Source organism: Tachypleus tridentatus, chromosome 13, assembly GCF_004210375.1.
Source record: "Tachypleus tridentatus isolate NWPU-2018 chromosome 13, ASM421037v1, whole genome shotgun sequence".
Taxonomy (NCBI): domain Eukaryota; kingdom Metazoa; phylum Arthropoda; class Merostomata; order Xiphosura; family Limulidae; genus Tachypleus; species Tachypleus tridentatus.
Window position 1 is genome coordinate 15,624,369 of NC_134837.1, and position 13,627 is coordinate 15,637,995.

At 32.1% G+C, this 13,627-nt stretch overlaps 1 protein-coding gene across 2 annotated transcripts in view; it reads right to left on the reverse strand.

Annotated features, from left to right (window-relative positions):
• Positions 1–13,627, reverse strand: part of LOC143240531 (hemicentin-1-like) — a 173,883-nt gene that overhangs the window by 54,119 nt on the left and 106,137 nt on the right. For both annotated transcript variants that reach the window (XM_076483116.1, XM_076483117.1), the window contains 4 exons: positions 12,690–13,016; positions 6,224–6,541; positions 5,537–5,833; positions 791–1,063 (listed from right to left, as the gene is read on the reverse strand). In XM_076483116.1, coding sequence (XP_076339231.1) covers positions 791–1,063; positions 5,537–5,833; positions 6,224–6,541; positions 12,690–13,016 — 1,215 coding nt within the window. The remainder of the gene's footprint in view (positions 1–790; positions 1,064–5,536; positions 5,834–6,223; positions 6,542–12,689; positions 13,017–13,627) is intronic.

The following is a 13,627-nucleotide window of genomic DNA, read 5'->3' on the forward strand; positions in this document are numbered from 1 at the left end:
TATTTAATAGAATAAGATTATATCACTATTTTAATGTAACGAGACGTTTCCTTATGTCTAGTTTTTTTTCTAAATTTTGTTACTGTACGTAAAGGAAGGAATCATTCCCTTTTTAAACTTAATGGTATGAAATTTATATTATGTAAACTTTAGTTTTCAAGAACGCATTTTTATCCGCGACATAGCGGATCGTAGAATGGTTCTGAGTTGTTTTTTTAAATAACTTTTTTGTAAGAGAGTTTTTGTTAACTTTCTTAACTCAGAACTGAAAATGTCTTATTGTTTTAACCAGGAAGTATACACATGTAATTTGAGTAAATAAACTTAGTCCATAATTCCAAAACAAGGATCTTGGTATGTTTGTAACAAATTATATTTAAAATATGTATATATATATGTGTGTGTGTGTGTGAAAAGAATTTATAAGAATTTTGACACATTACAAAAAATCATAAGCAGTAACTCAATTTTTAATGTGGAAATAGGAAGATTAGCGGAAATATTTTATTGTTCAAACAGTGAGTAACCCAGTTAGCGGAAATAGTTTATTGTTCAAACAGTGAGTAAGCCAGTTAGCGGAAATATTTTATTGTTCAAAGATTGAGCCATTTTTATTTTATTTTTCCTGTCGGAAATCATTCATAAAGACAGTTCATGTCTCGATATCATAGATTAAGTCTTTGAACTGACAACGTCCCTCGTTTTCAGTAGGTACATTTCAAATAAAGAAAGCACGTAATTAGTAAGAACCCTTTGTAACGTAGCTGTGAAGAAACATTTCGGTACTTACAGTTCACAATGAGTTCCTGCGGTTCTGAACGGTCGCCCCAGCCAGCGGAATTCTCTCCTTCGCACGAATAATTAGCCGTGAAGTTTCTGTCTATGTTCTGCCAGACAACCTCCCTCCCTGTTGTTACGTCGAGAAGTTCTTGGTTTTTATACCACCGAGTCCGAATTAAGTTTTGTGGGTTTCCGTCCACAATATCGCACAACAGTGACACATTCTTATTGTCACCTTCGTTGACAGAAGCTGGGAGAATAATTACCTCAACGCTGGGGGGATCTTAAGAAACAATAAATACTGCTTAAAATAATTCTCTTAAGAAACTCTACGTATCACTTAATACAACCCTCTAAATAAACGGAAAAAATTAATTTAAAACAACACTCGTCAGAAATGGTAAAAATAAGTTGACACGTCTCTTTCAAGTAACTCTAAAGGATCAGTTAACACAATTCTTTTGAGTAAATGAGAAAAAAGGTTAGTTAATTATTTTAAGAATATCACTTTATACAACTGGTTTAAGAAATGGTAAATATTACTTGACATAATTATCTTTCGGAATGTGTTAATTTTGCTAAACAACGTAGTTAAAAATAATAAACATTACTTAATATTATTATGAAATGGTTAAGATCGCGTAATATAACACCTTTTAAGACAAGGTAAAACACCCAACACCACTCTTAATAAGAGGTAAAGCACATTTAACACAACCCTGAACCTTGTAATAGATGCAATAACTACCAATGTGCTTAGCGTGGTTGAGTTGGATAAACCTTGTAGTAGATATAATAATCACCAGTTGACAACTCTCTTTGTTAACCTGAAGATGACCTAAGAAGGTTGAAATCATGTTCTGTACTTTATTTTAATTAAAGTTTTAACACCCATACCAGCCGTCTTTAGAATACATTTTTGCTTCAAGTGGGTTTCTCGTCACCATGAACCACCAATGTGCTTAGCTTGGAAACCTCAACACGTGTCTTGACAGAACAGATATTTTAAGGTATTTTTGGCCTACGCTTCCATTATAGTTGGTAGTTGCTACTATCTAAACTGATTATATTCAAACTTCTTTACGAAGTTTCTGAAATATAAGATTGTCTTTTTTATTTGTTTTTTGTAAATTTTGCGCAAAGCTACACGAGGGCTATCTGCGCTAGCAGTTCCTAATTTAGCAGTGTAAGACCAGAGGGAAGGCAGCTAGTTATCACCACCCACCGCCAACTCTTGGGCAACTCTTTTATCAACGAATAGTAGGATTGACCATCACATTTTAACGCCCCCCTACGGCTAAAAGGGCGAACATGTTTGGTGTGACGGGGATTCAAACCCGTGACCCTCAAATTACGAGTCGAACGCCTTAACACACCTGGCCATGTCGGGCCTGAACTATAAGAAAAAGGTGATTAGTTTAGCATTACCTTAAAAATAATTCTTACATTCGAAAGCTTAACGTTGTTTACATTATGAAAACATGTGTATGCATAAACGATGCTAAATAATCTCTAGTATTAAGAGTTACTAGCTCTATTGCATATAAAACCTTATTAAATACTCAATAAAAACTAAGATTTTGTTAATTACTATATTTCTTGTTGATAAATATGTCTGTTACAAAACTGTTGTTAAGCACTCATAGCTAATAATAAAGCTCTTATTAATCAATATGTCACTTTTAATTAATAATTAATCATATAAATAAAATAGTGTTGTATATTGTATGATCATTTGTGGAGATTCATTAGGCCTATGTGGAAGTTAATGCCAGTTTTTACCTTTGCATTTTGCGCTTTGCAGTTGTTATGGGCGTTTTTACCAGTAAGTTGTCTCCTGTAAATAAGTTTTCGCTAAATTTGGTATGAAGGTTCATTTAGTTTATAGAAGCATACATAAAGTTTCAATTATTGTATTTTATATTTTGATGTCTTTATGGGTGTTTGTAAGTTGTTACGACCACTAAGTCCCTTTTGATGGACCTTCACCAAACTTGGCATGAAGATTTGTTGAATCAGTGGAGATAAAAACACATTTTTTCATTTAGCGGTTTTTATGGACGTTCTTGTTCTTTTTTCTTTCACAATTACATATAAGGGAAGCAACTTTTCACGTCCTAAAATAACCTCCCATTAATCACGAGGTTATAAAAGCTTCGTAAAGGGAACGAGTACTCCATCTAGTCATACAACGGTTGAGCTTAGAGAAAGCAAGATATATACTTCAAGATATATACTTCAAGATACATACTTCAAGATATATACTTCAAGATATATACTTCAAGATATATACTTCAAGATATATACTTCAAGATATATACTTCCATTTCATGTCTTCACCAGATGTGACCAGAAATCTGTATTTACAATCAGAGGACAGAAAACTGCGTGGGAAGATTTTGAAGGTAATACACAAACTTTTGAAGTTCAGAGCAATGTACTTAGACAAGAATCTCTAAAAGTGATGACGCCTTTATAAGAATGATATGTAGTACTGATGTGTGGCAGGACAAAAGCAGGTTTATATGATGTAGCTCCTTCAAGTGTTACAACTTCACTTCAACAATCTATAGTAGCTGAATTACATACAACCGATGGTTATTGTTGAGGACAGGTATTGGTGGTCCCCCCTCAGATGAATGAGGACCAACACAGCTGTGTGAAAGCCTTATTTGAAGTAAACTTCAACAAGCATCCGAACCTTGCTTTAAGCTTTTACAATTTAAGGTTTAGAGTGAATAAAAATTGTAGGAGGCGCTGCGAGTGTGTGAGAACAGATGTTGTGTACATCAACTTGCTCATGTCGAAGTAAGTATAAATATTGTTGTTCTTGTTTGTTATCAAGCGCAAAGCTACGCAAAGGGCTAACTTGGCTCAGCTCACCGCCTATATAGAAACCCTGTTTCTAGCAATATAAGCACGCAAACATAGCACTGTGCTTATGGGGAGAGAAGGGCAAATACGAAGTGTTGAAATAACAAAACGGGAAATTACAGTTTGAAATTGGGTACAAAAACACAGATTATGTTCTTCAATGATAATATATATCAGTCAGTCACTAACTTTTGTTAAACGTAAAGGGAAAAACACTAATTGGGTAATTACTATAGGATTACATGTGAGATTTTTCCAAAGAAAACCCGCCCGGCATGGGATGGTGGTTGAAGGAGCTCGACTCGCAATCTGAAGGTCGCAGGTTCGTATCTCTGTTACACCAAACATGCTGCGATGGGGGTTCAAACCCACAACCCTCAGCTTAGGAGTGAGCGTTCTCACCACGTGGCTATGAAACGTTTTAACTGTATAATATAACTACGCTCTTAAATATTACTGTAGTGGAGTTGTTCTTCCGTTGCGACGTTCCTTTACATTTTCTGATGAAAATAGTCCATAGTCCAGTTCATGTAACAATCACGAATTATTTCATCACTTCACTTAACTTTTCTGCAAGCATGAACATTCAGGAACTCTGGTAAATCGTTGTACAACTGTATTACAATTAGTGTTAAAATCCCTCTAACAGAACTAGGATTAACGTAAACTGAACTTATTTCTACAAACTAACATTTGGTGAGGAACCAAATAGATAATAATAAAATACTCAAACAGCAACTATTACAAGTTGTCAAGTTCTGTTTCCAATAACTACAGCATTTTAACTCGTATTATTGAGTCACCATAGATACAACCACAGGTCGAGATGTCATAATTATTAAAATAATAATTTGCCTTCTGTAGGAGTTGTTATTATCGTATTTTTTATATTATTTACTTATACAAAGTATCTCAGTACACGTTATGGTTAACGAGGGTTCAAAATACTTCATATACTGACTCAAACGACTATCAATCTTTTTGAAACAAATTAGCTATCTTCCAAAGATGTCTTCTCTTCAAACAACTGTCCTGTATTTACACAATCTAGTTCAAAATGTACGAGACGTCACTTTGAACTATCTAGGTTTTCGAGACCTACCTTAACATATTGAACACACACATATAACAACATTTAAAACATATCTTACAAATATTACTGTATTCCATCCACTAACACGTCACAAAATATAGGAATTCCACTTATTTATTAACATAATTAGCAATCTTTTCAAAAGACAGTGAAAAATGAACTTGTGATCTCCTAATGGAAACAAAAAAGGCGACATAAAACGTCTAATTTCTTAACTCAAACAACAATTGATAGAATAACTTGTGACGTTTTAACTCAAACAACAATTGATAGAATAGCTTGTGACGTCTTAACTCAAATAACAAAATGATAGAATAACTTGTGACGTCTTAACTCAAATAACAAAATGATAGAATAACTTGTGACGTCTTAACTCAAATAACAAAATGATAGAATAACATGTGATGTCTTAACTCAAATAACAAAATAATAGAATAACTTGTGACGTCTTAACTCAAATAATAAAATGATAAAATAACTTGTGATGCCTTAACTCAAATAACAAAATGATAGAATAACTTGTGACGTCTTAACTCAAATAACAAAATGATAGAATAACTTGTGATGCCTTAACTCAAACAGTAAAATGATAGAATAACATGTGATGCCTCAACTCAAATAACAAAATGATAGAATACCTTGTGATGCCTTAACTCAAACAGTAAAATGATAGAAGAACTTGTGACGTCTTAACTCAAACAGTATAATGATAAGTGAATTTGTTTTGTTTTAATTCAAATAAAAAGTTCAACCAAACAGTGGAGCAAAAACCTTTGAACTCTCACTTACAAAGGACGTTCAGGTCTACCGCATTGGTTGCATTCCCTAAGCCAATACTATTTCTCAGGCTGCAATGATATAATCCTCGCATAGTTCGGGACACGTTGCGAATGGTCAGTGTAGGAACTTCCAGGCCACCGACCTCTAACTTTTGGTCTTCGTTGTTCATTAGTTCCACACCATCTTTATACCAAGTGACACTAGTAATGTTGGACGGATTGGCGTCAAAGGAGCAAAAAAACGTGGCTTCTTTGGTCTCCTTAACAATCAAACCTCCAACTGGTTGAGCCACCACAACTGGTAAATCTACATAAAATAATCGTTATTCAGTATTTTAATTAGGCCTTGTCTGAAATGTCGGGTGTGAAAGTGGAAAAAAATAGTTGTAATATACTTACCGATTCATCATTGTATTTCAAAACGACCAAATTCGTGCTTCATTATTTCACTAGGACTAACGCAAACTAACTTCTACAAACAAACGTTTGATGAGGAACCTATTGTATTGGATAAATAATACAAAAATACTCTAACAACAGCAACTTTTTACGTATTTTTTATTACGTTATAAAGGCCCCAGCAGTAATAGTTATATTACAAGTGGTAATATTTGTACAACTTATAACACTATAGGTACTCTATAATTGAGTTAAGTTTTTGTGTAATAAAGCACATAAACTTAGACCTGATACTCACATGAAACTTCTAAATCCGTTGACTTCAAGAGAGGGACATCTCCTTTTTGTTGTATCACGGGATTAGTTCCTTTGCAATAAAACGTTCCCAGGTGGTCAAACCTAGAAACAGTGATCTCAAGTTGACTAACTGTTTTGAAAGTACCATCACTCATTAATTCGGAGCGTGAGTGAGGTTGGGGTTCTACTATTTTCGACTGATTATACCAAGTAGCCTTACCCGCAGGCTTAGCACCCTCTATAGTGCACGTGAGCAAAACTGTATTTCCAGCAACAACAGGATCTGAAGGCCCTTCTATCTCTAACGAAGAGGGTTTAACTGGAAAACAGTAGTAGATAAAGATTATTCCAGATAGCTACAGAGTCAGTTTTGTTAGAGCATGCGTAAAAACTACATTATATTATATAGTGTACTTGTTAAAAACGATGACAGATCAAACGTATTTTATACATAGAAGTAAATATCTATAACATATAATACATAACTTCAATACATTTGTATATATAAATATATATATATGATTGGAGAAAATAAATTGAAGATTTATGATTTTTGCGATAACTTTTTACCCCAACAATGAATGACAAATAGATAGCAATTTCTATTTTCGTAACTTATGTAATATGATTCTGGATTAAGCACACAATATATTTCATTAAATGTCTGCGAGTTATAATCTAACTACCTGCAAAAAGTACAAACCAGTGATATGGTAGTTCCAAACTTTGTGTTCATTGTTACATATACGTTAATTTCAAACTGATAACCTTGGTCAAGAGCTCGCGTTTAAAATGATTTTGTGAAGGTTGGCCAAAAGGAATAAATGAGCGTGAAAACATAATACAACTGAAACTCAGTATTATTGTTAGTTTTACGATTACTCGTAGTGAAATATCACGCTAATTGCAAACCTCTGGAGTCTTGAATAAGTTGATCTTCTATGGAATATTGATTTGGTTTGATTGGTAATTTTACTCGTAAGCACAAAGCTACACAATGGGCTATCTGTGCTCTGCCCACCACGAGTATCGGAGCCCTGTTTCTAGCGGTGTGAGTCCGTACACATACCGTTGTGCCACTGACGGGGGGATAGGTTTGGTAAGATAAAACTAAAATAACAAACAACGTACTCTATCTGATATATTCGCCAATGTTTCTTTTCAGAAAGCAGTAGGTATGATTTCCAATGATATTCAAATAACGAATTATACGAAACGCGCCAACGTTTTTTCTGGTTTTAATGCTTCAAGTAATAAGATAAGACATGTATAACATCTTATGGCGTTAATCTTCAGATAATAAGCAACACAGGACGCATGCGCGTTGTTTCTGGGTTTGTTATCTGACTTGAATGTCTGAAATAATAAGAAAGATAAAATACTTGTGAACTGTTCCTAGTTTTAATGTTCAAAGTAATAAGTAAAATGAAATACTTATAAACTGTTTCTAGTTTTAACGTTTAAAGTAATAAGAAAGATAAAATACTTGTGAACTGTTCCTAGTTTTAATGTTCAAAGTAATAAGTAAAATAAAATACTTATAAACTGTTTCTAGTTTTAACGTTTAAAGTAATAAGAAAGATAAAATACTTGTGAACTGTTCCTAGTTTTAATGTTCAAAGTAATAAGTAAAATAAAATACTTATAAACTGTTTCTAGTTTTAATGTTTAAAGTAATAAGAAAGATAAAATACTTGTGAACTGTTCCTAGTTTTAATGTTCAAAGTAATAAGTAAAATGAAATACTTATAAACTGTTTCTAGTTTTAACGTTTAAAGTAATAAGAAAGATAAAATACTTGTGAACTGTTCCTAGTTTTAATGTTCAAAGTAATAAGTAAAATAAAATACTTATAAACTGTTTCTAGTTTTAACGTTTAAAGTAATAAGAAAGATAAAATACTTGTGAACTGTTCCTAGTTTTAATGTTCAAAGTAATAAGTAAAATAAAATACTTATAAACTGTTTCTAGTTTTAATGTTTAAAGTAATAAGAAAGATAAAATACTTGTGAACTGTTCCTAGTTTTAATGTTCAAAGTAATAAGTAAAATGAAATACTTATAAACTGTTTCTAGTTTTAACGTTTAAAGTAATAAGAAAGATAAAATACTTGTGAACTGTTCCTAGTTTTAATGTTCAAAGTAATAAGTAAAATAAAATACTTATAAACTGTTTCTAGTTTTAATGTTTAAAGTAATAAGAAAGATAAAATACTTGTGAACTGTTTCTAGTTTTAATGTTCAAAGTAATAAGTAAAATAAAATACTTATAAACTGTTTCTAGTTTTAATGTTTAAAGTAATAAGAAAGATAAAATACTTGTGAACTGTTCCTAGTTTTAATGTTCAAAGTAATAAGTAAAATAAAATACTTATAAACTGTTTCTAGTTTTAACGTTTAAAGTAATAAGTGAGATAAAATACTCATAAACTGTTTCTAGTTTTAATGTTTGAAGTAATAAGTAAGATAAAATATTTATAAACTGTTTCTAGTTTTAATGTTTGAAGTAATAAGTAAAATAAAATACTTATAAACTGTTTCTAGTTTTAATGTTTAAAGTAATAAGTGAGATAAAATACTTATAAACTGTTTCTAGTTTTAATGTTTAAAGTAATAAGTGAGATAAAATACTTATAAACTGTTTCTAGTTTTAATGTTTAAAGTAATAAGTAAAATAAAATACTTATAAACTGTTTCTAGTTTTAATGTTTGAAGTAATAAGTAAAATAAAATACTTATAAACTGTTTCTAGTTTTAATGTTTAAAGTAATAAGTGAGATAAAATACTTATAAACTGTTTCTAGTTTTAATGTTTAAAGTAATAAGTAAGACAAAATACATATAAACTGTTTCTAGTTTTAATGTTTGAAGTAATAAGTAAAATAAAATACTCATAAACTGTTTCTAGTTTTAATGTTTAAAGTAATAAGTGAGATAAAATACTCATAAACTGTTTCTAGTTTTAATGTTTGAAGTAATAAGTAAGATAAAATACATATAAACTGTTTCTAGTTTTAATGTTTGAAGTAATAAGTAAAATAAAATACTTATAAACTGTTTCTAGTTTTAATGTTTAAAGTAATAAGTGAGATAAAATACTTATAAACTGTTTCTAGTTTTAATGTTTAAAGTAATAAGTGAGATAAAATACTCATAAACTGTTTCTAGTTTTAATGTTTGAAGTAATAAGTAAGATAAAATACATATAAACTGTTTCTAGTTTTAATGTTTGAAGTAATAAGTAAAATAAAATACTCATAAACTGTTTCTAGTTTTAATGTTTAAAGTAATAAGTATGATAAATACTTATAAACTGTTTCTAGTTTTAATGTTTAAAGTAATAAGTAAGATAAAATACTTATAAACTGTTTCTAGTTTTAGTATTTAAAGTAACGAATTGCAAACAACACAGCTTGGCCGACACTAAGGGTAATAAAGCTTGGTTTTCACTAAAGATAATAAATCGTGACTGTTAGTGAAGATTAAATGTAACGAAGGATTATTCAGCTTGGCTGACACTAAAGGTAATAAAGTGTGGTTGTCACAAAGGGAAAGAAATCGTATATGTCACTAAATGTAACCAACCATGACTGTAATAAAATGTCATAAAGCATGACTGTAACAAAGGCTAATAAATAGTAGTTTCACAAATAGTATAAAATGTGGCTTTACCTACAAATACTGTCATAGTTAAATAACTGTTTTAGTAAATAACAAATAAAGTACAAGACCTCGTCTTAGGGCAAGATAGGTTTCTTTAAATCTAAGCAAGGGTATAATATGTTCTATGTTAGGGTTAACTCTATTTGATAAGTCAACAGACACAGGGCTTTTATTCATAAGCAGTACTCTGTAAGCTAACACATCGTGATAGGATTTGAACTTATAACATGCACTCTATAAGTTAGCAATTTATATAGACACAAAGGTACGTGTATAGAGTTTCAACTTGCAATTTACATTATATATCTTAGGAGGTGAAATACAACTTCTATTTATCAAGTTAGGTTTTGATATTTTTAGTATGTTTAGAGGTCGAGACAAAAGTTGTATCTGTAAATTTAGAAAATAGAGATACAATTTTTATCCGGTAGTTTAATCACATAAATTTACTTTTGTCTGGAAGTTATTTAAAATACAACTTTTATGCCACCACTTACATAATCTAGTTACTACAAAACCCGGCGATAATATTGTGAGGGAGGTATGGCCTAGTGATTAGCGTTCTCGAACCAGGAATCTGAGGTTTTATTGCTCGTGCACTGCACTTTGGATCTAGGGATGTGCTGTGGAGTGACCGGTCAAATCTCACTATTAGTTCAGATAAAGAATTAAAAAAAAGTTGCTTACTAGCTGTCTTCACCGCAAGTTAAATACTGGGAAAGCTTTATGTGGCTGAAACCAAATTGTTTTAATTAAATGGTATAATATTTGTAGTTATTGTAAAATTGAAACGCCACCTAATACGTGGAAATATGGTCTTTGTTTTGTAGCTGCATAAACACTCACAAAATACGTTTAACCTTGATCTTGGAGGTTGTAAGACAAGTAAGGGAAACATTTCCAGAAAGGACGAACCTATTTTAAATCGTGACGTGCATAAAGAACCAGTGATATTTGAAAATTTTGTAACACATTTACCTGTAAACAAAAGTAAAGAATGTATTAGACATTAGTAAATTTGTTTATTTGTTTTGAATTTCGAGCAAAGCTACACGAGAACTACCTGCGCTAGTCGTCTCTAATTTAGCAGTGTAAGACTAGATGGAAGGCAGCTAGTCATTACCACCTACCTCCAACTGTTGGACTACTCTTTTACCAACGAATAGTGGGGATTAACCGCCACATTATAACGCCTCCACGGCTGAATGGGCAGGCATGTTTGATGTGACAGGGGTTCGAACCCGCGACCAACACATGTTACTAATATTTGGTGTCACAATCTCTTTATCAAACTTTTTTATGAGATAGACTATGATTAACAGAATGTTGACAGTTATTTAATGTCGTTATAGTTTAAAACAGGCATCACTTCTGTCTTGTAAGATTAAAAACTAATCGATATTGATTCTCGAAAAATGTGATTTGAAGTTACTTACCTAAACATAGATCTATCTCGTCTCATTATCTATTAATGAAAATTGATATTTGAACTTGTCGAACATGAATAGATTACAAAACAGCAAATTAACGCCGAAAGTAACAATTTTCATTTCAAGATGTTGTCCTTTTCGAGAGTAATCTAAATACAAAACTAAATAAATATAAAATATCAAATTAACACTAGAAGTCTGAGAATTTAGTATTTCATAAATTTCAAAGACGTTGCGTAGTTGGAGATTAAAATTTTTCATCACATAAAACAGTTTTCGTATGCTAAGAATATTTATAGGTTCTTATTTGGAAACAACTAGATTATTTGGTATAAAATTTATTTCAAGATTAAACAATGAATTAAAGTGTGTTACTTATTACTTGTCGCTTAATTAAATTTTTTTATTTTATAAGTTCAAACACTTCAGTCTGATAACGAGTTGTATCCGGGTTTTATTTTCTATCTGTAGAAAGATGTTTTTTGTTATAATTTTATCCTGTGTTTTTTATATGAACTTTACATCTTTGCTCCTGTGATTCTGTGCTGAAATAACTTTGAAGTCATAGTTTTATTTTGGGGTTTATTTTGTTACTTCCCAGGATCGGGAAGGTTCATTAGATGTGTGCTGGGGAATTGTGTATAATACATGTTGGAAATAAATCAGAAAATACCATAGCATGCAAAAGAATATATCGTACAAGAACAGAGTAAACCTTTGATCGTATATCTACAACACACGTGATCACCTAGGGTCTACTGTGGATCGTCTATTCTGTGTTCGAGACCTGTCGGGTACAGGTTTATTCGTTGTTGTCTTTCTGCTCATGTTCCAAAAAATATCCAAAACGACTCGTGTTGTTTTCAAAGTGATAGCACGTACTGTTACGTTCTAATATTGTTCATTGTTCTGTGTCTTTTGACAAAGCAAATAACGTTCTTGTGTACATTGTGTGTTGTTGCTTTTTATATTAAGGTGAATGCATTCGCTAACAAGTATATAAGAAGTAAACCCACACATGCTATTACATCTTGTATATCCACGAATAATGTTGTGTGTTGTTATGTGTTGTATACCCACGAATAATTATGTGTGTTGCTACGTGTTGCACACCCACACATAACGCTATGTGTTATTATGTGTTGTATACCCACGAATAACGCTGTGTGTTATTAGGTGTTGCATACCCATGAATGGCGTTGTGTGTTATTAGGTGTTGTATACTCACGAATAATTCTGTATGTTATTAGGTGTTGTATGTCCACAAATAACGCAAAGCTTGTTATTCCGCTCACTTTTCTAGTGTTGTTCTTATTTTCAATTTAACACTTTTTTTCAATTTTTATGTTTATTTCACCCATAAAGTTAATTTTACCGTGAACATCAACTTCCACCCAAGCCACCAGTTCTTTGCTGATTGCGTCGTTTTTTACTTTGCACCTCAGTTTAGTCCCTAAGTCTCCCCTAGAAATGACAAATCGAGTTGAAGATGTTACGTTACTAATTCCCAGATCGTCTTCAGTACTGCTCAATCTAGAAGGAAGACTTTCACTTCCGTTCCACCACGTCACTTCCGGTGCAGGTTTTCCACCAGTACTTTTACATTCTAGTGATAGGGTAGTTCCTTCGATGAAAGGGCCAATTGTTCTAGAGCTTTTCAACACATTTCCATCCTTCGTTATTATTGGAGAGCTTGGCTTGGCTAAAATAAGAGAAATACGCATTATTTTCGTATCAGATAACAATGTATTCAAAGTTTTCATTATACTCAAGTAAATAACAATGAAAAGTCTTTACATTATCATGACACTAACCTCAAATTCCGGGGTTGGGTTACAGGCTTATTCCCCCCTGTTTAACAGAAGTTCCAATATACTGATCGAGATGATCCATTATCCAGAATTACTTCAAAAACTGTCCAACGATGGGAAAACACCCAAAACAAACATACACCTTTAGGACACCTAATCGTGATATGTGCGCAAAAGTTGGTCCTTCTATATTGTTATAGATTCAAATTTTAAGAGCCCGCAGTCTCGGTAATCTGCCAGAAACACATAATCCAGTGTCAGGTTAATCTATTCGTAGACACCCATCATGCTTTGGTATCTTACCGGGCGCATTCCAGCCCAGTTCTAATGAGTATCCCCAGTGGTTAGGGTTTACACCATATAGATAAGCATATATATATATCACATAATACCTTGAATTGCCTATCAACTTTATTCCTACCAGCTCCAAGCCTATGGGGAGGGGATTGTTAGAGACACGTAGAAAATTAAACATTGTGACCCTGGAACCTACCCTTAGACC